General features: G+C 45.4%; 3 protein-coding genes across 5 annotated transcripts; all 3 read left to right on the top strand.

Annotated features, from left to right (window-relative positions):
- The first annotated feature begins 1,653 nt into the window (after positions 1–1,653).
- Positions 1,654–4,507, top strand: ino80e (INO80 complex subunit E). 2 transcript variants are annotated; one of them, XM_014201017.3, is made up of 8 exons: positions 1,654–1,793; positions 2,024–2,138; positions 2,258–2,328; positions 2,516–2,568; positions 2,738–2,807; positions 2,927–3,044; positions 3,407–3,505; positions 3,933–4,507. In XM_014201017.3, the coding sequence occupies exons 2-8, from the start codon at positions 2,058–2,060 to the stop codon at positions 4,137–4,139; spliced, it is 699 nt and encodes a 232-aa protein (XP_014056492.1). In that variant the 5' UTR covers positions 1,654–1,793; positions 2,024–2,057; the 3' UTR covers positions 4,140–4,507. The 2 variants fall into 2 exon arrangements, with proteins under 2 accessions (XP_014056492.1, XP_014056493.1); XM_014201018.3 differs by lacking the exon at positions 3,407–3,505.
- Positions 4,508–5,370: 863 nt separating this feature from the next.
- LOC106605405 (endonuclease domain-containing 1 protein) lies at positions 5,371–10,094 on the top strand. Its single transcript, XM_014201008.3, has 3 exons — positions 5,371–5,985; positions 6,594–7,343; positions 9,099–10,094. The coding sequence occupies exons 1-3, from the start codon at positions 5,677–5,679 to the stop codon at positions 9,648–9,650; spliced, it is 1,611 nt and encodes a 536-aa protein (XP_014056483.1). The 5' UTR covers positions 5,371–5,676; the 3' UTR covers positions 9,651–10,094.
- Positions 10,095–10,309: 215 nt separating this feature from the next.
- LOC106605401 (valine--tRNA ligase) lies at positions 10,310–25,703 on the top strand. Of its 2 annotated transcripts, none has more exons than XM_014201002.3 (30): positions 10,310–10,406; positions 11,456–11,805; positions 12,035–12,178; positions 12,894–13,092; positions 13,924–14,051; positions 14,250–14,325; positions 14,485–14,585; positions 14,705–14,832; positions 15,130–15,294; positions 15,427–15,508; positions 15,671–15,790; positions 15,886–15,994; positions 17,122–17,210; positions 17,569–17,659; positions 17,783–17,907; positions 18,424–18,527; positions 18,675–18,833; positions 19,557–19,647; positions 19,773–19,878; positions 19,967–20,037; positions 21,008–21,133; positions 21,244–21,348; positions 23,010–23,157; positions 23,251–23,378; positions 23,556–23,711; positions 23,819–24,043; positions 24,156–24,267; positions 24,404–24,579; positions 24,732–24,881; positions 25,043–25,703. In XM_014201002.3, exons 2-30 carry the CDS (start codon positions 11,458–11,460, stop codon positions 25,109–25,111), a joined length of 3,831 nt encoding a protein of 1,276 aa, XP_014056477.1. In that variant the 5' UTR covers positions 10,310–10,406; positions 11,456–11,457; the 3' UTR covers positions 25,112–25,703. The 2 variants fall into 2 exon arrangements, with proteins under 2 accessions (XP_014056477.1, XP_014056475.1); XM_014201000.3 differs by having other exon boundaries at positions 12,026–12,178.
- Positions 25,704–25,773: the final 70 nt, after the last annotated feature.

Below are 25,773 nucleotides of genomic sequence, written 5' to 3'. Positions count from 1 at the left end.
CTTACCTCCCTAATCTTACCTCATTTGCCCATACTGTATGTAGATTTTTTTTCTATTGTGTTATTGACTGTACATTTGTTTATACCATGTGTAACCATGTGTTGTTGTTTGTGTCGCACTGCTTTGCTTTATCTTGGCCAGGTCACCTACCTGGTAAAATAAAGGTGAAATTATTATTTTTTTTTTTAAAGAGTGGGGGAGCACTGGTATAAAAGCTCGCAATGTTCTCCCCCTCAGAGACAAACACACACACTGACACCCCCCCCCCCCCACACACACACACAGACATACACACACTCTTTCTCCTTGCCTCCCTCTCTCCCTCTACCTCTCTCCCATTCTAATACACACATACGCATGCACACATGCACACACACACAGCCTGGCTGGTTGGCTGTGTGTGTGCAGAGGTAGCATTACTCATCTCTGGGAATGTTCCTCATCTATAATTCATTGTCCTGGGTCCTGACGATGTGACTGCTGTGTGCTCTGCTGAAGTGAGCAAACTGCACCTTCAGTGCCATAAACCAAACTCCTGTAGTCTACTCCAGTACTGTGGGTGGACAGAATACAGAACACTAGCACAATGCATTATTATGAATATTACTCACACGCAGAGGTGCACACACTGAACATGATTCACTTGTTTTAATATGCAACAGAACAATTCTCTATAGGAAATGCAGCTGCTTTTGTATCCCATATATAGCCTATTGTTCATGGGTATGAATAGGTCTCACTCTCCATAAAATAGCCTAGATCCCTGGTTTATGTATTTGATTTATGTGACCGCTGCAGGGGTTAGATTATTTTCCTTCATTCTGGCTCTATGTCTGGCCCCACCCACTGTTTCAAATGTCACTTCCGGAGCTTGAAAATGACAACCAACTAGTGGTGAGGTGAGGTTGTAATGGGTGCCACTGTAGGGTTCGTTGGAAGGGTTTCTTCCCTTTTCCCTGTCCTTTTCTCTTCCCTTTTGCATCACAAAGTGTAATGAATTCACACTCCAGTAGGCGAAAATACAAGGGTTGAAAAGACAAATACATGAATAGGGAGGTTGTGACAAATTGTCAAAGACTCCAGCCACACTAGTCATAGACTGTTCTCTCTGCTACCTCACGGCAAGCGGTACCGGAGTGCCAAGTCTAGGTCCAAGAGGCTTCTAAACAGCTTCTACCCACAAGCCATAAGACTCCTGAACACCCCCCCCCCCCCCCCCCCTCTTTACGACACTTCTACTCTCTGTTGTCATCTATGCATAGTCACTTTAATAACTCTACCTACATGTGCATATTACCTCAACTAACCGGTGCCCCCGCACATCGGTACCCCCCTGTATATAGTCTCTATTTTACTGCTGCTCTTTAATTACTTGTTACTCTTATCTCTTATTCTTATCCGTATTTTTTTTTTAAATGCATTGTCGGTTAGGGGCTCGTAAGTAAGCATTTCACTGTAAGGTCTACACCTGTTGTATTCGGCGCATGTGACTAATACAATTTGATTTGACCAGACTCACAATCCAGTACAGTAGGTGGCAGTGTATGCACCTTTCATTTGGTTGCGATCCGCCAATACAAATTTAATGAAGAAGAAGAATGGCACGCACACACACACGCACACACGCACACAAGGAAGTAGACTCAAGAATGTAATGGAGGTAGGCCGTGAATGGCCTCACACACCAGTACAGTAGGTGGCGGTATACGCGAACTGACAACCAAATCCTAAAGAAGAAGAAGAAGAACAGACGTAAACAAAGAGCACGTCGCACAGATTCATTCAAACGAGAGGTATGAAGGATTTTTCATATTAATTGAAGCTATTTAACTTTAGAATTACATGGTTTCGTCTCCTTATTATCCTACTTTCAAGCGTTTTCCATTGCTAGTCTTCTGCTTCCAGCTAAATGCTTAAAAAACAACGATAATGCACTGGAAAGGCTAGCAGTGAGCTAGCCAACAAGCTGCTGTTAGCTATAGTTAACATAACCACGACACTAACAATTCCCCTACCTTTATAGCAGGTCCACTGACGGTTCAACCACAGCGTCAGAAATGAACGGTCAAGCCGATATGGAGGTGGACTACAAGCAGAAATACAAAAATCTCAAACGCAAATTGAAATTCCTGGTTTATGTGAGTCTTCATTTTTCATCCCAGTTGTCAATGACGTGTTATTATTATAACACCTGTTAGCCAAGGAACTGTAATTTACGGAGTTGAACTGTTGTATTTCGCTACTTGTCTCCGTTTAGGAGCAGGAGTGTTTTCAGGAAGAGCTCAGAAGATCCCAGAGGAAGCTGCTCAAAGTGTCCAGAGATAAAAGGTGGGTGGGTGAATCTACAAAGTTTGTTTAGTTTGGACAGATGGGGTGTATTTTTTTGGTGTCACACTGTAGCAAAACCTTTTACTACGATGTGCTACTAATAAATACACCCCCGTTGAATGTGTACACATACTGTACAAGCATGTTCAAAGTTAAAGCTGGTCGTTCCTTGGCTTCTCTTTTGCAGTTTTCTGTTGGACCGACTGTTACAATACGAGCGGGTGGACGAGGACTCCTCAGGTAGGCCTAAAGCACCAAGTCTCAATGTTTCATTCTCCACAATATCTGTTCTTATCCATAGCTCACCCAATACCGGTCATGCAGTTACCTGCCTTGCTGTAGAGTATTTTCAGTATGGATCATGTCAGTATGCTGATGTACAGTGTCTGATTGTCATGCTGTGTTTCAGATTCTGATGCCACAGCCTCTTCTGAGAACAGTGAAGGAGAGGGCACCAGGGAGAGAGACGGAGGAAAGAAGTGAGGATGCGGCATGCCAGCAACACAGACAACATTTCAAATTGCACTCTTTCCATCTTTGCCATTCTCTCTCACTGTCTCACTATTTATTCAACCGTCCCTCTTTTGAACTCTCTCAGGAGAAGGAGTAGCCCTGGCGTAGGCCTTCCTTCGTCCTCGTCCTCCCATCTCTCTCTCCTCTCTCGTTCTGGAGTGAACCCTCTCCAGTCATCCGGCAGTACCCCCTACCTCAACACAGTGAGTTATGATCGCCTTCCCCTCACTGAATCTATACAATCAATAACTATAACATCATTGATTGTTGCCATTATCGTTTTCTCATTACCGAAGATAATCACTGTTTTGATTTGGGGCATTATTAATATTGTTTTATTATATGTTTTCCTTTTATCTTTTGTTGTCTATCATGTTTTATTTTTTTGGGCTGTATTTGTTCCTACAATGTGTGTGTGTATGTTTGTTTTGGAAATTGTCACGTGTGTGTGTGTGTGTGTTTCTGTTCGTATATGTGTGTGCATTTTTGTGTGTGTGTGTGTGTGTGTGTGTGTGTGTGTGTGTTAAATTGACACATTGGGCCTGTGTGTGTGTGTGGCGGGCAGTTGCCCTTCCCACCAGAGTATTTGGCTCCACCAGCTGAGAGAATGAAGAAAGAGAGAAAGACAAAGGCGCCCAAACACAAGAAAGAGACATCGGGGAAGGTGAGAGGGGAGGAGGAGGAGATCACAGATGAGGGAACAGACATGTGGCATGTAGGGTATTGAGTTAGGGTCTAGAAGAGGGTGTTTCTACAGTATAACTGCAATACATATAGCAGGTTAGGTGCAGGCCTACAGTAGGCTATAGGAAGGTCCATAACGTTGGGACATCATCAATGAAGTAACATACTGCCATAATATCCTGGACTCTTTTCATTTCCAATTCCTGACCATTCATTTAAAGGGTTATTCTTCCTCGGTAGACTAACTACATCCCAGATGGAACCCTATTCCTACCCCAGAGGGCTCTGGTCAAAAGTATAAAGGAAATAGGGTGCCATTTGGGATGCATCCAAGTCATCTACTCCTCTCTTTCTCCGTTGCATCTCTCATTCCATCTACCTTATTCCTTTTACCTCCTTCCCCTTAGGTGGTGGCCCCTCTGGCAGCCAACTACCCAGCGGGCCCGACTGCCCCTCCCACATCCAGCGCCTCGTTCAACTGGGTGCCCAGGCAGATGCTGAGTGGAGACGCCGCGGAGGAGGAGGGAGAGAGCGACGGAGACTCAGACAGAGGAGACGACGACAGGGGGGAAGGAGAAGAGGCTGACCTTGTCATCGATATCCCCAACGAGTGAACTGTGTGTGTGTGTAAAGGATTGTTAGAGTGTGTGTGGATTCAACCCCTCCCACTGTCAAATGCTTAGCCAAGCTCCCCCCAGTGGACCTTCAGGTTACTGCAACAATATCTCTCTCTAAACAATGTGACCTGTCATAATGTTACTAATTGACTCCTTTAATGTAATTGTACTGCCTTCTACTGTTATACAAGTCATGGAAGAAATGGTATTGAAGGCATGGACAGCTACAGGACTGCATACGTGTAGCACCTACCTTTTTATAGGAAACTGTCAAATAAATCATTTTCTGTTGGAGATAATGGAGATGTTATGTTTTCTACCAATGACTTTTCAAAATTAAATTGCATTAAAGTGGTAACATTTCAGATGAGTGTGGTAGTTGTTGTTGAAAGCCTAATGGACTGGTTGTATAGTGTACAGTATGTGCTGCACAGACAGTATGTGCTGCCTGGACACAAAAGCCTTTCATGCTGCATTCACAACCAAGTGGGAAGGTGGTATTTACCACTTACGACTGTGAAAAATCCACTTGAATGCCCCCTTCAACTCGTAATAACTAGTAGGAAACTCGTATATTATCCCTGAGCTCTGACTTCTCGCACATGCTGACAAAGGTCACAGGTGAAGAGCTTAATTATTATGCTGTCGTCTTTCCTCTCTTGTCATCTCACAGAGATTGCGATGGATCGGATTGGATGACTCCCTTTATGAATTTGAGAGTGGATACATTTCCCAATTTCCCTCAGCTTTACCAAACCAAGTGGCGGCTGAAACACAAAATCCAAAATAATTTTGTCTTTATAGCAGAGAAAATGTAATTCAGTCAATAAGCTCTATTTTGGAACCTTGGTGGTGGATAGATTTACTGTGTAATATTCAAGACTAGGCCACTGCTCTAAGATATTCTGCTGCGGTTTCACTGTGCACCCTAATAGGGCATGCTTAAGCACTCGGCTACATACACAGAGGAGTCAGCACTTTCTGAGAGGTGTGTGTTGTAACAGAGAAAATGAACCATTGAGCTGTCCCTCAGACAGCCAAACCTTGTGGAAACATTGTTTGGGAATGCAGACTTACAGGTAACAGGAACTGGTTACTGGGTGTGGGTCTGGTGTGTGTGGACCTAACAGTAATGTGAGGTAAAGGTGTAACCAAAAAGAGTTATGAAAGTAAGGAGGGAGGGAAAGCCAGGTAGCGGTGTAGCTAGAGGGAGAATGTGTGAGGGAGGGAGGGAGGAAGAGTGAGCTTGTCAGTGAGGGAGGGAGAAGCAGAGTGTACGCAAGACAGTGCCCAGACACATACAGACAGCACCCACAGTCCAAGGAGAAAGACATGGGTGGAGACGCTGATGGGGTGGAAGAGAAAAAAGAAAGGAGAGATTGAGAAAGGGATAAAAGAACGACATACCAGAGATTCCCTGGCTGTCAACCCTAGCTATCGGCCATTATCCTCTCCCATCTGCGTAGATACAGCACAAACCTCTGGATTATTTACCAGCCTCTCTCTGTGAGTGTGTGGGTTTGCTGAGCTCACCATGCTGCTACTGCGGTGGTGTCCTGCTGGTGTCAGTACTGCAGGCTGGATCTTGCTGGGGCTGACTCTGGAGCTGTCTCTACCAGTCACGGCCCTATCAGAACCAGACCCAGGCTTCTCCCTCTGCAGACAGAGCTTCTACAGACAGACCCCCCCTCTGGGCGGGGGGGCCCTCCTGACCCCCCTCTGTCACAGGCTGCCAGGGGGACAGTTGTTCGCCACGCTCTACCACCCGACCTGTGACGCAGCTGTTTACTCTGCCTTTCATCTCAGCCAAGGATGGAGGGAGAGAGGAGGAAAGGAGGAGGGGGTAAGGGATAATTATTTTATTTCTATTATGTGGAAACAGTGGAATCATTGTCATGCATGGACTGCGTAAGCACTACCTTGTAGCTTGTACCTTCAGTGTACATTCTCAACACAATCACACAAGTTACAGCGGGCATGATTAAACCAACTGTATACCACTCTTTTCCTCCAGTTGTTTTACAATAATGTTTTTGCGATATGAAACTTGTTCAGGTGAAACGAAACTCTCGTCCTGTAGAGACAGTCAACTTACTCTTGATATCAACATTCCATGCAAACCCGGCCTTGTTCAAACAAGTCAGAGTGAACAGAAAGATGAATGTGAACAACAGTTTGATATTTGACTCAGATGTCTGTCAGTAGAAAAGCTCCCTAACACTTGACTAGAATGGTCTGCATGGCATGTTATTTCTGCCATGACACCTGAGTAAAAGACGTCCTCGTCTATCCTACTCTATTTACAAACTGCATTGATACTAAATGTACTGTAATGTACAGTAGGCTTTACCCAAATAAAGGCCAAACATTCATTCATCATGATGTTAATACTAATTGCAATCGTGATTCAATATGTGGACTTTGACTCATGATTCCAAACCTATGTCCTAGACAGAGAAGGAGGAAGAGGACGAAGGGTACCAGAGTCGGCCCCTGGTGATGACCCCAGCCCTGCTCCGAGGGGATGTGGCGGGGGGTAAACCCCAAGCTCACTCTGAATCTCCCCTTCACCAGTGGGACTCCCTGGTCACAGAGCTGATCCAGAGCAGTGTCCTGCCCCAGTGTGGCTCCACAGGGGGCCAGCTCTACGTCCTGACAGGGGCCTCAGGGCTCAGGCTGGGGCCCGGGATGGAGGAGGGTGGGGATGAGGGGTGTGAGGCTGGGGTGCAGTGGTCTGCAGTGTGCTGTGCTGGCCCAGAGGGACAGAGTGGGTTCAGTGTGGGGGTAATGAGAGAGACAGGGGGAGAGGAGAGGGTGGTGAGTGTTAAGGAGCTGGAACACATGATTGGAGTGACAGATCTATTTTCAGAGGGTTGCGGGGAAGCAGAAGGGGACATGGAGGGAGACATAGTGATACTGCTCAGTGATGCGATGGTCGGAGTCGTAGAAAAGCAGAGAGCAGTCGCAAGGCCAGACGCCATTGAGGAAACACTAGATGAGACTACTGATCGAAGCATAGAGGCACTACCTGCTGAAACAGAACCGCTCATCCCTCCCTCAGTGGACAACGAGACACTGGCCTCTGAGTCGGACACAGAGTCGTCCGGCAACACTCTGGTGTATATCATCACCTCCTCTGTCTCCCTGCTCATGGCCCCTCTACGCCCTGTAGTCTCCACCCTCATTGGGATCCCTGGACAGGTGATTACTGATGGAATACAATACTGTGATGGTTCCATATCCTATATACTGTGGGCTCCAAAATTACTGGCACCCCTGACTGGCAATGCACAAACAACACTTAAAAAAATATAAACAATATAATTATAGTGATAAACTCAAAATACCAACATGTGAGAAATACTGTACTTTATTAATGTTTCAATGGAACGAAATAAAATCATTAAATTATTTAATACAAAATAAATTTGACCAAAATCAAGGTTTCATAATTATTGGCACTCCTCATTCAGTACTTAGTGCAACCACCTCTGGCAAGGATAACAGCAGGGTCTTTTCCTGTAATGTTTCACAAGGTTAAGGAACACATTTGGAGGGATTTGGGACCATTCCTCTATGCAGATCCTTTCAAGATCCTTCACATTCTTGGGTTTGCGCTTATCAACTGCCCTCTTCAACTCAGCCCACAGGTTTTCGATTGGATTGAGGTCCGGCGACTGAGATAGCCATGGCAGAACATTGATTTTGTTGTCACAGAACCATTTCTGTGTGGATCTTGAGGTATGTTTTCGGGTCATTGTCTTGTTGGAAAGTCCACCTACGGCCAAGTCCCAGCCTTCTGGCAGAGGCAACCAGATTGTCAGCCAAAATTGCCTGATACTTGGTAGAATTCATTATGCCATCAATCTTAACCAGTGCCCCTGGACCTCTGGAATTAAAACAGCCCCAAAACATCACTGACCCCCCTCCATATTTCACCGTGGGTATGAGGTGCCTCTCCTTGTATGCATCTCTGTTTCGACACCAAACATGCCGATGCTGTATCTGACCAAAACGTTCAATTTTGGTCTCATCTGACCAGAGCACCTTCTTCCAGTCATAATTTAAATGACGTTTGGCAAACTCCAAGCGCGTGCGTCTGTCTAGGGGCCATTAAGGGCTTTCTTCTGGCAAAACTTCCAAAGAGCCTGTGGTTGTGGAGGTGGCGTCTGGTGGTGCTTTTTGAAACCTGGTGACCAAGACGCCACCAAGGCCTGCAATTCTTTCACAGTGATTCTTGGGGATTTTGTTGCTTCTCTCACGATCCTCCTCCCTATCCTGGGGGGCAAAATGCATTTGCGTCCTCTACCCATGAGGTTTTCAACTGTTCCATATCTTTTGAATTGTTTAATAATTGCCCTGACAGCGCTCAGTGGTATATTCAATCATTTGTGGATCTTCTTGTAGCCATTACCAGATTTATGAAGGTCTACGACCATCTGTCCCTTTTGAACGGCCAGTTCTTTTGTTTTCTTCATGGTGTTGGATGACAGCGGGATATTGCATGTGTGTTACCTCATTTTTATACCCTAGTGAAACAGGAAGTGATGTAATGGCTCAATATAGTTCCTTTAGACTTAGATAAACTTAAATAAGTGGAATTTAATTTGTGGTTTAATTTTGGTAGATGTTATTTAAAATAATCTTTAAGGGTGCCATTAATTGTGAAACCTTGATTTGGAGGACATTGATTTTTAATTAAATCAATCAATTATTTTGGTTGGTTCCACTGAAACATTAATAAAGTACAGTATTTCTCACATGTTGGTATTTTGAGTTTATCTCTATAATTATATTGTTTATATTTGTTTAAGCATTGCCAGTCACGGGTGCCAGTAATATTGGAGCCCACAGTATATCCGTTTATATTTCTGATATATTTTTTTATTTCAAAAATATGTTTCTGTTATAACTGACAATATCTTGTAACAGAACATATCTCCTCTCCTTGTCTAGGTGGCCTTTGTCCTACAGGAGGACCTGGGGGTCCTGTCTGCCCTGCCAGGCGACATCCTCTCTGTGTTCTACAACATGGCGTCTGACCTGGTGTCTGGAGTCGGCTCAGTCACAGGCCTGATACTTGGTGTGGGGGAGATGTGCTTCTCCACTCTGTACTGCATTACAGCCCCTCTCGTTGGCTCCCTGTTCACCAGCTGCCAGGACGGGGTCACAGGGGTGGGCACCCTGGCCTGGGATGGGGTGGGCATATTCGGGAGGATCGTGGACAACGCCTGGTGGGTGTCCAGGGTGGTTGGGGACCAGGCGTGGGAGCAGGGTGGGGGGTATGTGGGGTCGGTGGTGTCTGAGATGGGAGGGCAGGTCAAGGCAGTGGGTGGGGGAATGGGGAAGCTGGCATGGAGGTGTGGAAATGGGGTGGGGAACGTAGTGAGTTTGGCAGGAGGGCTGGTAGTAGGGAGTGCGGGAACGGTTGTGGCGAATGTGATGGAAGTCTTTGGGCAGGACCAGAACTGTGGATGGTTTAAGTCTACAGAGAATGTTCATCAATAACGTTGCAGATTTTTTGCAAACCTTGAACATTGTATATCTTGTTCTTATAAAGTATGTAAATATGCACCAGATAGCGAGAGAGAATTGATGGGTACACCGCAATGCCAATGCCTCTAGCTAAGCTGTCTAACATAAACGCATAGTTAGACACACAACACATTTTCATATTTTTTTGCTCCCTCAAGTAGATAACTTCTACTTCTACTACTTCTTAGTTGTAAAGAAGCAGGATCCCAAAAGACTAAAGCTGAGATGAATGGTATATGTGTCAGAAAGTGAAGCAGGGTAGCCCCATGGCCATTTGATCAATTACAATATGGTATTATTTTGGGGAAACATGCTTTTACTGTGTGAGTTCATATGGTAACAGGTGTTAGAATTGATTTTACTTTATGAACTATATGCTTGCTTGATTAAAAAAGGATAATTGATTGATCACATCCACTCAGACTAGTGCAATTTATTTATTTGTGATTCATTCATTTGTCTATCAATATATTTTGCCTTGAAACTGGATCGTTTTAATTTGCACATTCATAACACTGCAATAATTGATCTGAGTGAGAGTCTGGACAAATGTCATGGTCCATTTGGAAAAGGCATTCTTACAGGCCGCCTTGGTGTGGCGGAAATGAATCTGACCAAAGGTCCTTCGAACCAAACATGTGCGCGTACATTGCATCAGACGGCCGACTACTGTAATACGCTGCTTATCCGGAACTCATGAGTTGACTTCCCTTTCTTCTTCATTCAACGGTATGGATAACTTTTTCAAGTGCCATTTAGTTTAAAATGATGTATTATATCAAACGTTTGTGTACGTAATTCATGGTGTAAGGCAGGTGAATAACTGCCACTTTTTCGGTAAAAAGATGAGGCTGGGGAAATGTAACTCTCAAATTCATAGATGGAGCTATGGATTTTTAAAATGTAACTAGGCAAGTCAGTTAAGAACTAATTCTTATTTACAATGACGGCCTACCGGGGAACAGTGCCTTGTTCAGAACGATAGATTTTTACCTTGTCAGCTCAGGGATTCGATCCAGCAACCTTTCGGTTACTGGCCCAAAGCTCTAACCAGTAGGCTACCAGCCGGCCCCAATGCAAGGACTGACCGTTCATGATATCAACCTGATAGTTTAAACTAAACTATTTTTTTGAGACTATACAGTGTTTGTTTACATTTAGCTAACGTTACTTTGTTTACAAACATTGGAGTAAAACAAGTTTATATTTTGGGTTATGATGGTGTACGACCATTGAACGAAGCTCATGAGGCATTTAGCTATGTTATATTTTTCAAGAATGAATGGGTATATATAATTTATTTACAATGGATATAGCAACTACATATTGTCCCTTTTTTAAGTTACAGCTTGCGCACTCACCGTGGAGTTTATTCCGCTAATGGTTAGCATGTCTTTCCAGTTTGACAGATTTGTTGCACTAGAAAATAGCGCATGAATCGTTGCATAGCTATCTGCGCACGTCTCTGTTTGTGGAGTTGTCTCAGTTTACTTCCCAGATTTGTAGCTAACTTTAGCGTTTGTTACTTAAGAGATGTCACCTTAGTGTAGCATAACTTAAGTTAGCATACACAAACATGCCCAAAACAGTACCGGTACTGCCTACTGTTATGTAGCTAACCTGCTAGCAAGCTAGTTTTAGCTGAGATTGGATGACTTGTGAAGTGGTTTGCATCCAAATACACATCTGTACTATTTAATGACGCTATGGAAGCGTTATACTTTGCCAGTCATTATATTGTCTGACACACCAATCTGTCATTCTCCCCCCTCTCCTAGGGATGGCTTCGCTCTACGTCTCCCCCCACCCTGACGACTTCAGGAGCCTCATGGCCCTGGTTGCTGCAGAGTTCTGCCCCTCTCGGCCCTGCACACTCATAGAGGACCCTCCTGCCTCCCTGGCCCTGTGCTCTCGCCCCAGCCTGGTGCTGGGCTCTGGGGGAGGTGAGGTGCTCTCTGGGGCCAGTGCTGTTGCATGGTACCTAGCCTCTCAGGGGAAGAGGATAGGGTCGAATGCTAAACAGGAGAGCCAGGTGTGGCAGTGGCTCAGCTTTGCAGACAATGAGCTGACTCCTGTGTCCTGTGCTGTGGTGTTCCCACTGCTGGGGGTGATGGGAGTGGATAAGAAGGTGAGGGAGAGGGTCTCAGTACTGGCAGCAACCCATTCAGTCACAAACACAGAAATAGGAGTATAATGGTGAATATTTGCTTAATTTCAAATGAATTGGACTATGGGAGTGATTGAACAATGACAAAGCAAGGGGAGGGAACACTAATCTGGAATATAACATAGCCCAAGACAAATTCCTGTGTTAACATTGTTGATTACCAATCGTTTTTTCTGATGAGTCCATGCAGCTTCAGCAGAGTTCTCATGCTGAGATGATGCGCGTGCTAAACGTTTTAGATAAGAACCTGGAGCCTAGAACATTCCTGGTGGGAGACAGCCTCACTCTGGCCGACATCGCTGTGGCAACCGCAGCACTCCTGCCCTTCAAATACGTGAGCCAAGTCTTTATGTTAACATTTATCTTTTTATCTTATTTGTGTATCCTCTTCCTTATTCTTTAAAGTTAGGAAGAAATGAAAGTATTTGTCTGGTAAGTGAGTGCTGGGGTGTATTCATTAGGGGAGGCAGGTAGCCTAGTGGTTAGAGCGTTGGGCCAGTAACTGAAAGGTTGCTGGATCAAATCCCCGAGCTGACAAGGTAAAGATCTGTCGTTCTGTCCCTGAACAGGGCAGTTAACCCACTTTTCCCTGGTAGGCTGTCATTGTAAATAATAATTTGTTCTTAACTGACTTGCCTAGTTAAATACATTTAAAAAAGACAAAAAATGCAACAGAACCTGTTTACCGTTCTAAGAACTAAATTAAGTAAATGGAGCAAGCAGAACAAAACGGGGTTGCATTTGTCCCTATGCGGAAAAACTTTTTCCATTTGGAGTAAACAGTTTTTCTTGTAAAATGTTTAGCAACAGACAAAACATTTAGCAACAGAATCGGCATGATGAATACACCCCAGTTGTACTGTAAAGCTGATGTCACACGAAGCAATCGGTATGCAATTTCTGTTGCAGATTGCAAGTGACATCATCTCAAGCAACTTTGCTGATACACAAAGCAACTCGACTGAAATTGCATGCAACATCCAATGTAAGATCTCCCTGTTTCACATTGTTTGAACTCCAATAACATTCCTCTTATTATGTCATACTAGGCCTTGGAGCCGTCCAACAGGAAAGCCCTGACGAATGTGACCAGGTGGTTTCTTACCTGTGTCAACCAGCCTCAGTTTGTCAAGGTCCTGGGACAGATCTCTCTGTGTGAGAAGATGGTGCCCGTCACACCCAAACCCAGCGTTGCTGTTGTTCCTGCTGCTAACGCTAATCCAAATGCTGATGCCAACGCTGCCAATGGTAAGAGGCTTAGGCCATGTCTTTGACTGTGAGTAACTCGTCTGGTAGTATGTGTTAAAGATGCACTATGCAGAAATTGCTCCCCCATTTCCTGGTTGCTAAAATTCTAATAGTGCGCCTAATTTCAGTTTATACAACATAACAAGCAAATGTAGTGTAGAGAATCACTGTACCATCTAAACCACTGTGAAATATATATTTTCCATAACCAAAAATATTGTATTTTCAGCTCTTTGAATCTGGTGTACAAAAACCGAAAATAAAAGACGCGAAAACTAAACTTGATAACGGGAAGCATAAAATATTGAAAGTAGAACAGGTCTGCTACTTCTTAGATATGCTTTCAATGAGAATGGCAGATCTATAACACATTTCTATGTAAATTTGGTTGGGTCGCCCAAAAAGTTACGTTGCAGCTTTAAGAATTTGCAAACGATATGGAATCAATAACATGCGCGCCTTCAATTTGATTGTATTTTGCATGCAATAAAACAATTATAATAATTGAGTTGACTTGTATATCTGCAAAGTTGCTTGAGATGATGACATTTGCAACCTGCAAATGCAACAGAAATTCTGCTCAAGTTTCTTTGTGTGAGATCAGCTTTAGATTGAAGAATAACTTTATTATCCTGTAGACCAACGGTGTCTTCTTGTCAAGCTGAATGGCAAATCCGTTTCAGTTTTCACTCCATTTGGCATCTTATCAGTTAGTTACATCGGAGGAATATTTTCTGGATACATAGCATCATGAGTTGACTCCGTGTGTGTGTCAGCTTGAGTTTGTGAGTGTGTATGTTATTCTCAGAAGTGTGTTTCTCTCTCTCTCAGGAAAACCAAAGACAGAAGCTCAGCTGAAGAAGGAGGCGAAAAACAGAGAGAAGCTGGAGAAGTTCCAAAAGAAGAAGGAGATGGAGGAGAAGAAAAAGCAAGAGAAGAAAGTGGCACCCCCGACAGAGGTATGAAGATTGACAGGTGGCTGGTTTCATTTCTCATTTTCACTGTTGCAAAGACCATTTCTGTGTGGATCACCTGGAACCCAACAAGATGATGATCCTTAAAGTATACTCCCTTTACAGTTTTTACAGCCTAGATAAGGTCATTCAGTAGGTGTCTTGCCAATAGGTCTCATCAGTCTCATTCTGGTCTCTCTCCAGAAAAAGGCCAAACCAGAGAAGAAGGACCTGGGAGTGATCTCATACGACATCCCCACCCCTCCTGGAGAGAAAAAAGGTGCTTATTAACCATAGAATTAGGAATTTGAATAATTGAATAGGATCTCTGTTATTAACCATGTATAATCCACCACTCTCTCTAGTGTGTGTGTGTGTGTGTGTGTGTGTGTGTGCGCGTGTGTGGTGCGTATTAAACTCCTATCTCTCCCTGTGTCAGACGTCCTAAGCCCCCTGCCAGACTCGTACAGTCCTCAGTACGTGGAGGCAGCCTGGTACTCGTGGTGGGAGAAGCAGGGATACTTCAAACCTGAGTACGGGGTGAGACTGTCACTCTCTTTATGTATTTCATAGTTTATGCTTGTTTATGAAATGTGACATTTAACCAGCCCATGGCTGAGGTCATAATCAAGCTATTATGATATTCTTATATTCTTCAGCGGAAGAGTATCAGTGAGCCGAACCCCCGTGGAGTGTTCATGATGTGTATCCCTCCGCCCAATGTGACGGGATCTCTTCACTTAGGCCATGCCCTAACCAACGCCATCCAGGACTGTCTGACCAGATGGTAATGGGATTCTCTATCTGATTACACCAATCTGCTCTCTCCCTTTCTAGCGGTTTATTTTCACATCCTTTCACCAATCTCACTCTCTTTCTTCTTTCTACCAACCTCTCACACTTTCTCATTCTCTCTCTAGCCGTCTCTGTCTCGCTGTCTTGCTTTCTCTCTTGCTGTTATGACTCTGTGTCCCACTTTTCTCTTCACCTCTCTCAACATTCATGTCTTGTCCCATTCTCAACATTCTGCAGTGCTGTAATCTAGTTCTGTCCTTATCATTTCCTGTTTCCTCCCTCTCCCCAGGCACCGTATGCGTGGCGAGACGACCCTGTGGAACCCAGGCTGTGACCACGCGGGCATCGCCACCCAGGTGGTGGTGGAGAAAAAACTGATGAGGGAGAGGGGCATGAGCCGTCACGACCTGGGGAGAGACCAGTTCATCCAGGAGGTCTGGAAGTGGAAGAACGAGTGAGTGGAGGGAGAGGAAGGAGAAGGAGAGAGGGTTTCAAAAGAAAGAACAACAATAGAAGAGAAAGTAAGAGCTAGAGTTCCTCTCTTTCCTCCCTCACCCTCTTTCTTCCTCCCTGCGCTGTGTTGTAGGAAGGGAGACCGTATTTACCACCAGCTGAAGAAGCTGGGTTCCTCTCTGGACTGGGACAGAGCCTGCTTCACCATGGACCCTGTGAGTGTACTATCATTTACATTACCTGTCACCTTTTACTGTGTCATCATGGACAACTCATGAGAGCTTTATTAGTCTAATACATAAAGTACTATGTCTAGACTGAGCCTTTACCAACGTCGTAATGTTCCCAACACTAAACTATTGTGACTCCCTCTCTAGAAACTGTCCTATGCTGTCCAGGAGGCGTTCATTCGTCTGCATGAGGACGGCGTGATCTACAGGAGCAAGAGGCTGGTCAACTGGTCCTGCACCCTCAACTCTGCCATCTCAGATATAGAGGTATGATTCTGTTGTGAAATGTTTTAAACCGTTTTTTGAAATGTCCATTCTGTTGCATACTATAATGAACACTCCCATGATGCTGTATTGTCCAGGTGGATAAGAAGGAGCTGACTGGCAGGACTCTGCTGCCCGTGCCTGGCTACAAGGACAAGGTGGAGTTTGGAGTACTGGTCTCCTTCTCCTACAAGATAGAGGGATCAGGTAAGACAGAGAGAAAGGGGAGAGTCATTTTGGGCTGGGGAGGTACAGGGACACAGCTTTATCTTGAGTGTTTCTGTCAATTATGTTAATTGATCTCTCCCATCCTCTATTTCTGTCTTCTTTTATTACCGTAATTTCCGGACTATTAAGCGCACCTGAATATAAGCCGCACCCACTGAATTAAAAAAAAGGTATTATTTTGAACATAAATAAGCCCCACATGTCTATAAGCCGCAGGTGCCTACCGGTACATTGAAACAAATTAACTTTACACAGGCTTTAACGAAACACGGCTTGTAACAAAAATAAATAGGCTTTAACGAAACACGGCTTGTAACGAAAATAAATAGGCTTTAACGAAACACGGCTTGTAACAAAAATAAATAGGCTTTAACGAAACACGGCTTGTAACAAAAATAAATAGGCTTTAACGAAACACGGCTTGTAACAAAAATAAATAGGCTTTAACGAAGCACGGCTTGTAACAAAAATAAATAGGCTTTAACGAAACACGGCTTGTAACAAAAATAAATAGGCTTTAACGAAACACGGCTTGTAACAAAAATAAATAGGCTTTAATGAAGCACGGCTTGTAACAAAAATAAATAGGCTTTAACGAAACACGGCTTGTAACAAAAATAAATAGGCTTTAACGAAACACGGCTTGTAACAAAAATAAATAGGCTTTAACGAAACACGGCTTGTAACAAAAAATAAAAAATTAGCAGTAAACAGTAGCCTACCAAGAAAGTCATTGGTCACTATCTTCCTCCTCCTGTGCACTGAAACCACTGAAGTCATCTCCTTCGGTGTCGGAGTTGAATAGCCTCAGAATTGCTTCATCCGATATTGGATCGTTTTCATTGTCGCTCTCGTCACTTTCATCCGGAGGCAAATCCCCCGCTGAGCCCTCTTCAACACGCAGCAGTCCAGCCTTTCGAAACCCGTTGATGATAGTGGATTTTTTGACAATGCTCCACGCTGTCAGGACCCACAAATTTGAAAGCGGGAAAAATCCATATATTAGCCGCGTCATTGTTTAAGCCGCGAAGTGCAAAGCGTTGGAAAAAAGTTGCGGCTTATAGTCCGGAATTTACGGTAAATGTCTCTCCCTGTCTCCCTGTCAGATGAGGAGGTGATTGTGGCGACCACTCGTATAGAGACCATGCTGGGAGATTCTGCTGTGGCCGTCCACCCTGCCGACCCCAGATACCAGGTCTCTACAACCCACACACACACACCCTGCCGACCCCAGATACCAGGTCTCTACACCCCACATACACACACCCTGCCGACCCCAGATACCAGGTCTCTACAACCCACACACACACACACCCTGCCGACCCCAGATACCAGGTCTCTACACCCCACACACACACACACACACACCCTGCCGACCCCAGATACCAGGTCTCTACACCCCACACACACACCCTGCCAACCTTCCAATACAGACATTCTTTGGGAAAATCCATGACAGGTTATACTTTCTTGACATTTAAATGTTGTTTTGATGAATGTTTTTGTCATTCTAATTGAGAACTAACACGTTTTGGTTTATCTGTGTCTCTCAGCACCTTAAAGGGAAGATGGTGCTTCATCCCTTCTGTGACAGGAAGATGCCCATCGTGTTTGATGAGTTCGTGGATGTCAACTTTGGAACGGGTACTAACCATGCTGTGTGGCCATGTGGCTGTCCTGGAGTAATCTGGTGGTCTAAGGAATAGTGGGATACTGTTAGTTTGTATGGTTGAGCTGTACGGAACCTTGTCTCTCTCTCTCCACCAGGTGCTGTGAAGATCACCCCAGCCCATGACCATAATGATTATGAGGTTGGAAACAGACACAACCTGGCCTTCATCAACATCCTGGATGAGAATGGCCTGCTCATCAACGTGCCGGCTCCATTCCTGGTACAGTACACACGCACTACTTCTTCACCTGGTACAGTACACTCGCACTACTTCTTCACCTGGTACAGTACACACGCACTACTTCTTCACCTGGTACAGTACACACGCACTACTTCTTCACCTGGTACAGTACACACGCACTACTTCTTCACCTGGTACAGTACACACGCACTACTTCTTCACCTGGTACAGTACACACGCACTACTTCTTCACCTGGTACAGTACACTCGCACTACTTCTTCACCTGGTACAGTACACACGCACTACTTCTTCACCTGGTACAGTACACACGCACTACTTCTTCACCTGGTACAGTACACACGCACTACTTCTTCACCTGGTACAGTACACTCGCACTACTTCTTCACCTGGATCTTGTCTTCATGCTGTCTAGTAGTTGTGGTGTGTTGTCACTCTTCTTCTTCCTTTTCCTCGTTGTTCTGTGTGGTATCTGTTTGGGAACTTCCTCTGTTTTTCTCTGCCTACCTCCTCTCTCTCTCTCTCTCTCCTCTCAGGGTATGAAACGTTTCGAAGCGAGGAAGGCTGTGCTGCAGGCTCTGAAGGACAGAGGCCAGTTCAAGGAGACCAAAGACAACCCCATGGTGGTGCCTGTCTGCAGGTGTGCTACGATCAGTCCACATTACGAGCACATAAGGACATATTATTTCAGCTTCACGTGCATCAGTGGGCGAAATGTGGTCACATCTGTGTGAACATGTTAGTGAGAAAATTCTGTATTGGATGTGAGTGTGTTTCTCCTCCCCAGTCGTTCTAAGGACATAGTGGAACCCCTGCTGAAGCCTCAGTGGTATGTGGACTGTGCTGACATGGGCAAGCAGGCAGCTGACTCGGTCCGGGAGGGAAGACTGAAAATCATCCCAGACCACCACCATAAGACCTGGTTCAACTGGTTGGACAACATCAGGTAGGTTTACACTGCACCCCTCCCAGTCCCTTCCTCTCTATCACCACCATAAGACCTGGTTGGACAACATCAGGTAGGTTTACACTGCACCCCTCCCAGTCCCTTCCTCTCTATCACCACCATAAGACCTGGTTGGACAACATCAGGTAGGTTTACACTGCACCCCTCCCAGTCCCTTCCTCTCTATCACCACCATAAGACCTGGTTGGACAACATCAGGTAGGTTTACACTGCACCCCTCCCAGTCCCTTCCTCTCTATCACCACCATAAGACCTGGTTGGACAACATCAGGTAGGTTTACACTGCACCCCTCCCAGTCCCTTCCTCTCTATCACCACCATAAGACCTGGTTGGACAACATCAGGTAGGTCACCTCCATCTCCTTTCTGGTTCTGCTTTCCTCTTCCCTCTATACCTCTCTTTTGTCATCAGTCTTTCTCATTCCTCGCTGTCCTTCCAGTTCTACTCTTTAATGTGCTCCATCTCTCTACGCATTACAAGGTGACACGCCACACTCTCTCCATTATAGAAAGTGTATTACAGATACTGGTTAGATCCCTAGTTTAAAACAGGGAGCACCTCTACTCCAGCACCAAACCCCTTTTCTTCTTTAGCGTTTCATCTGTCACCAGTTGTGCTCAGGTTTCCTCACCCCTCTCACCTCTCTCTTTCCTCACATATTCACTTGGACTCATCCCTCATTCGTTGTCCCTCCCTCCCAGGGACTGGTGTATCTCTCGTCAGCTGTGGTGGGGTCACAGGATCCCAGCCTACTTTGTCACCGTGACTGACCCTTCAGTCAAACCAGGAGAGGTGAGATCCGTTTCTCTCTCTCTCTCTGATTTTCTCTGTGTTATTTGTCACACCTGTCCAAACACCCCATGTCCCATCTCTCTGGCTTCCTTCTCCCTTCTCCCTCCCTCCCTCCCGTCCTCCAGGACATGGATGGTCATTACTGGGTGAGTGGGAGGACAGAGGAGGAGGCCAGAGATAAAGCTGCCAAGCGCTTCAACGTTTCCACTGACAAGATCACCCTCAGACAGGGTAAGATCTCTCAAATGATGATCATTTTCAGTGGAATGGAGTATTCTGCCCATTGCCCAGTGATTTTTGTTCACTTCCTGTGTTACAGATGAGGATGTCCTGGATACATGGTTCTCTTCTGGTATTTTCCCCTTCTCCATCTTCGGCTGGCCCAATGAGGTGAGGCTGTGTGTGTGTATTAAAGTTAACATATGCTTTCCATAGTTCCTGTATTGATGATGTTGAATGTGTGGGTAAGGTGTGTCTAGAGCTAAGTGAGTGATACCCTCTGTGTGTAATACAGGTTATCCTCTCTGTCCAGACCCAGGACCTGAGTGTGTAATACAGGTTATCCTCTCTCTGTCCAGACCCAGGATCTGAGTGTGTAATACAGGTTATCCTCTCTCTGTCCAGACCCAGGATCTGAGTGTGTAATACAGGTTATCCTCTCTCTGTCCAGACCCAGGACCTGAGTGTGTAATACAGGTTATCCTCTCTCTGTCCAGACCCAGGACCTGAGTGTGTAATACAGGTTATCCTCTCTCTGTCTAGACCCAGGACCTGAGTGTGTAATACAGGTTATCCTCTCTCTGTCTAGACCCAGGACCTGAGTGTGTAATACAGGTTATCCTCTCTCTGTCCAGACCCAGGACCTGAGTGTGTAATACAGGTTATCCTCTCTCTGTCCAGACCCAGGACCTGAGTGTGTAATACAGGTTATCCTCTCTCTGTCCAGACCCAGGACCTGAGTGTGTAATACAGGTTATCCTCTCTCTGTCCAGACCCAGGACCTGAGTGTGTAATACAGGTTATCCTCTCTCTGTCTAGACCCAGGACCTGAGTGTGTAATACAGGTTATCCTCTCTCTGTCCAGACCCAGGACCTGAGTGTGTAATACAGGTTATCCTCTCTCTGTCCAGACCCAGGACCTGAGTGTGTAATACAGGTTATCCTCTCTCTGTCCAGACCCAGGACCTGAGTGTGTAATACAGGTTATCCTCTCTCTGTCCAGACCCAGGACCTGAGTGTGTAATACAGGTTATCCTCTCTCTGTCCAGACCCAGGACCTGAGTGTGTAATACAGGTTATCCTCTCTCTGTCTAGACCCAGGACCTGAGTGTGTAATACAGGTTATCCTCTCTCTGTCCAGACCCAGGACCTGAGTGTGTTCTATCCAGGCAGCCTGCTGGAGACGGGTCATGACATCCTGTTCTTCTGGGTGGCCCGCATGGTGATGATGGGCCTCAAACTCACTGGCAAGCTGCCCTTCAAAGAGGTGGGGCTCATTTGGAAGTAATCACCTACTGCCTGCCTCTGACCGGTGTAGCATGTTTCATTGATTACAGTGGGGACAGCCTGTATAGTAAGGGCTGTGTTTGACACTAGGTGTACCTCCATGCGGTGGTGAGGGACGCCCACGGGAGGAAGATGAGCAAATCTCTGGGGAACGTCATCGACCCTCTGGACGTCATCACAGGCATCTCTCTAGAGGTAACACACCGTGCTCCCATGGGGGCTGTTGTACTGTCTGCTTTATTAAATAGCTATTCAAGGCTCTATTGAGGCCCTTTATCTGTCTCTCCTAGTGGTGCGCCCTCAAACTGAGCTGAGTAGGGTTTGGAGGTATCCACATTTTCTAACCATCATACCGTTTCTGTACCATTCAAGGGTATACAGTATTACCGGAAATGCACACAAGGGGCACAAAACTATTTAGGCAACAGGGATCTTGATCCAGGAGGGGACTGAATGTAACCAAGAAGCTTTATCTAGCAAGTTAGCAAACCAAATGCATAGCTGGAGCCCTGAGCTGGATATCATCCATTTGACACATCTTAGGTTTCTTCTAGTTATAAGCAGTGACGAAGCACACCTCCCCCAGCAGAAATACCCCGGTATGCAGTATAAACGGTATATCCCTCTAGAGCAGTGGCCACCAACATTGTTAAGGTCACTTTCGTAGTCAAAAAGCAAGCCGATATCTACCGCTATTATTTAATACTTTTTTTCAACATTTAAAAAAAACATTTTACCTAAAAAAACAATTCTGTAGGAATGAGGTTTGTGCAGTAGGCCTAATACATTATCACAGCATATTGGCCTACCAGTTCTTCTCAGACCATATTATATACAAAAACCCACACTTTGATAACAAAATATCAGTTTGTGCAGTACTTGAGAGGCACAACTGAGCATAAATTGAGAAATTTGCAAATAATTCACTTTTTTTTTACTGGACTGTGGTACCTGCATCGATCTGATGGTCAAGGTGCTTTCCAGACAACTAAAGAAGAGGTCAGATCATGATGTCAGTGATCTAGAAACGATTTCCCCCAGTCGGATCTCCTTTTCTTCCGAGTTCCCTGTTGTTTTGAACACTTCATCAGTCGCAGCAGAGGGTCCGCCTCTCACGTCCCCGCTCTATTCCATGATATTAAAATAGATATGATGAGCTGCTGATAATAATACACATGCAGGGCTATCGAGACACTTGGCTACTAATTCATTACAGCTGCAGTGGAAGTAGGGAGAAGCTCGTTTTTATGTTCTGTATTAGTGTTGAATAAAAACAGTTGACAGTACTGAATAAAAACTTAGACATGATCTCACTCATAAAAACAGCAGCTCTTTGCTGTATTCTGAGTCTCTCTGTGGTCATGGGTTTTAAAAGTGATCAAACTTTGCTGTAGCTGGGGTCGTGGAAGCTGTCGGCATGGTGATTTGAGCTATCCGAATGGACAGCGCAGTAGGCACACTCCCGGTCTGCCGGGTAGGCAGAGTGTGTCTTTTCAGACAAATGAAGTGGTTCAAAATGGGAATGCTCTGCCGACCCGTTGCGCAGTGCTTCTGAATCAAGTGCACCTACCGCCAACAGCGCAACACCATTTTCTTTTTTTAAAGGAGCACAAGTTATCTTTTCTACAGAAATGTTTGGTGATCGACCGGTTGGTGACCACTGCTATACAGGGCTCTGGCAGTACATACTCTTACTATCAGGTGGATTGAGGAACCAACAGTGTCTCTTGCTGCTTTGAATCAGTGTCATGCATTTATGTTGTCACACAGCTGTTGAACTGCAAGTGTGGTTAAGGGCCTAGAACGAAGCACCAGGACACAGATAATGTCTCTGCTGACCCTTTGTGTGTGTGCAGGGTCTGTACGCCCAGCTGCAGGACAGTAATCTGGACCCAGTAGAGGTAGAGAAGGCCAAGCAGGGACAGAAGTCGGACTACCCCACTGGTATCCCAGAGTGTGGCACAGATGCCCTCCGCTTCGCCCTGTGTGCCTACACCAGCCAAGGTACATCACTCACTACTGCCATCTGGTAATGTGGCTGTTATGGCTGGCATGCCATGTACACACCAACACAACCCTTTCTTTTTCCTCTCTCAGGCAGGGACATTAACATGGATGTGAATCGTATCCTTGGTTACCGTCACTTCTGTAACAAGCTGTGGAATGCTGTGAAGTTTGCCATGAGGACACTGGGAGACAACTTTGTTCCTTCAGAGAAAGCCCAGGTGACATCTCTACTACAGTATCTTTATCTAGGCCTATTCATTGTGTGTGTCCTGTAGTGTCATGCCCATGTAAATGAAGGAAAATAAAGTTGCTTCGAGAAAATGCTCTTAATTTGTTAGTGAAAACAGTTCTTTAGGTTTATATCTCTGTAAAATGTCCAATTATCCTCCTGTCAGCTGTGTGGGGAGGAGAGCGTGTCAGACCGGTGGATTCTGTCCCGTCTGTGTTCTGCTGTGGGTCAGTGTAACGCAGGGTTCCAGGCCTATGACTTCCCAGCTATCACCACAGCCATCTACAACTTCTGGCTCTACGAGCTCTGTGACGTCTATCTGGTGAGAGTCTGTTTGCCAAGTCTCTGTCTGCCTGTGAGTGGTGTGTGTGTGGGATTAATATATTACCACTCAACTTCCTGCTCCCAACCTCCATCTCACCCCTCCAGGAGAGTGTGAAGCCAGTGTTCTCCAGGGCGGAGGAAGACAGTGGGTCTCAGAGCCAGGCTGTAGTCTGCAGACAGACTCTGTTCACCTGCCTGGAGACCGGCCTGCGCCTCCTAGCTCCCATCATGCCCTTCGTGGGCGAGGAGCTCTACCAGAGGTTGCCACGGCGACAATCCCAGGATGGCCACCCTAGTATCCATGTCACGCCCTACCCTGAGACTGAGGAGGTGAGGGAGAGAACGTTATATTGATACACAGAGTACACGGTATAATAAACCACCGGGCATGAGTTTTGACTGTAATTTGTGGTTGTTGTCTGACCGTCTCTGTGGTCTCTAGTTCTGCTGGCACAGTGAGGATGTGGACCGTCAGATGGAGTTTGTGATGACCGTGGTCCGGACCATCCGTTCACTCAGGGCCGACTACAACCTGACCAAGACACGTGCCGATTGTGAGTTCATACATGACCACAAGCACTGTACTATATTTACTACTTACTTATAGCAAGGGGTGTATGATTATCTACTTTGGTGACTAGAACACTTCTCATAGCGTTGTTTTATTATAGCCCTAACCCCTTCCCCCAGGCTACCTCCAGTGTATAGACAGTGGGACGATATCTCTGGTGGAGCAGTACAGTCTGCAGATCCAGACCCTGTCTCTGTCCCAGACCATCCAGCCCGTCCCAGCCACCGGGGCCGTCCCAGAGGGCTGTGCTGTGGCCATTGCCTCCGACAGGTGCACCGTCCACCTCATGCTCAAAGTAAGAGGTCCATTTTACTGGCTTCAACCGCACATTATTCTGTGTTGTGATTGGCTAACGGTGTATACTAGAGTCATCTGATGACTGTGCCAAACCAGACATCTGTTTGTTACGTTTTTACAACTACGTCTCCTCGTTAACCTCTCTCCCAGGGCCTGATAGACTTGGAGAAGGAGGTGGCTAAGCTGACTGTGAAGAAGGGAGAGCTGGAGAAACAGATGGATAAACTGAGAGAAAAGATGGATAAGAGTGACTACAAGGAGAAGGTGCCTGTTAAAGTACAGGAGCTGGACGCTGACAAGGTAGGATGTGGTGGAGAGAATGTCATTACTCAGGTTTTAGTTTGGGAAAGTGGGGCATTCCCACAGTAAACCTTTTGCTTGGCTCTGCTTGTAAAGTGAGATTATCAGTCGTTTCTGAAGTGTGTGGTGACCTGTGATCCTGCTCTCTAACCCTCTTCCAGCTGCGTCAGAGCCGGACGGAGCTAGAGAAAGCAACGGAAGCCATAGACAACTTCAAGAGAATGGTGTAACCTCTCCTCCGTCCCCTTTCACAATATGGTTCTTATAGTGAGCTCTGAATGCGTTGTTTTGGCTCTGTATTCCAGCACATTGGATTTGAAATGATACAATGACAGAGGTTAAAGTGCAGACTTTTAGATTTCATTTTGGGGTATTTTCAGCCATATCGGGTGAACATTTCTACATGAATGAGAAATTGTGAGAGCGCACAAATATCATAACCCCCCCCCCCCCTGGGTGTATGATTTGTGCCTGTAACTTATCATTATCCGCAATCATGGTAGCATCCATATTAATATAGAAGTGTTTAGAAACATTCTATTCTTATTTACAAGTGACAATGCTGTTCATTTCTAATTGGGCACAAAATGTTCTGAAACAACCTGGAAAGACTACATACAGTCATTTCACCCAATCTGAATAAAAATACCCTGAAGTTAAAGCTGAGAGTCTGCACTTTAACCTTTAATCCAAAGTGCTGGAGTACAGAGCCAAAACAACAATTTCACCCTCCTGTTATTGTCTCATGTCAAAGTACTATGCCAATTTCCATAAAGGATTCTCTGGAGGAAAGTGAATGAATAAAGACATTACAGGCCGGGATCTCTGCTCATTTGGTGAAATTATTAGGTCCAGGAGTTTTTCCCTGACCTGGAACTTTGATAGTTATGGC

The sequence above is a fragment of the Salmo salar genome, chromosome 05 (assembly GCF_965601325.2).
Source record: "Salmo salar chromosome 05, fSalSal1, whole genome shotgun sequence".
In the NCBI taxonomy this organism is placed as follows: domain Eukaryota; kingdom Metazoa; phylum Chordata; class Actinopteri; order Salmoniformes; family Salmonidae; genus Salmo; species Salmo salar.
This window is presented reverse-complemented; position numbering and strand designations above follow the sequence as displayed.

What these genes read in the sequence shown, in the direction of transcription:
- ino80e (XM_014201017.3), top strand. Translation starts at nt 2,058, where the DNA reads ATGAACGGTCAAGCCGATATGGAGGTGGACTACAAGCAGAAATACAAA. An exon ending in GTACCCCCTACCTCAACACA is followed by an intron (nt 3,045 to 3,406) that starts GTGAGTTATGAT and finishes TGTGGCGGGCAG; the next exon opens with TTGCCCTTCCCACCAGAGTA. An exon ending in AGAAAGAGACATCGGGGAAG is followed by an intron (nt 3,506 to 3,932) that starts GTGAGAGGGGAG and finishes CCTTCCCCTTAG; the next exon opens with GTGGTGGCCCCTCTGGCAGC.
- LOC106605405 (XM_014201008.3), top strand. Translation starts at nt 5,677, where the DNA reads ATGCTGCTACTGCGGTGGTGTCCTGCTGGTGTCAGTACTGCAGGCTGG. An exon ending in GAGGAGGAAAGGAGGAGGGG is followed by an intron (nt 5,986 to 6,593) that starts GTAAGGGATAAT and finishes CCTATGTCCTAG; the next exon opens with ACAGAGAAGGAGGAAGAGGA. An exon ending in TCATTGGGATCCCTGGACAG is followed by an intron (nt 7,344 to 9,098) that starts GTGATTACTGAT and finishes CTCCTTGTCTAG; the next exon opens with GTGGCCTTTGTCCTACAGGA.
- LOC106605401 (XM_014201000.3), top strand. Translation starts at nt 11,458, where the DNA reads ATGGCTTCGCTCTACGTCTCCCCCCACCCTGACGACTTCAGGAGCCTC. An exon ending in ACTTCAAACCTGAGTACGGG is followed by an intron (nt 14,586 to 14,704) that starts GTGAGACTGTCA and finishes TATATTCTTCAG; the next exon opens with CGGAAGAGTATCAGTGAGCC. An exon ending in CAGGACTGTCTGACCAGATG is followed by an intron (nt 14,833 to 15,129) that starts GTAATGGGATTC and finishes CCCTCTCCCCAG; the next exon opens with GCACCGTATGCGTGGCGAGA.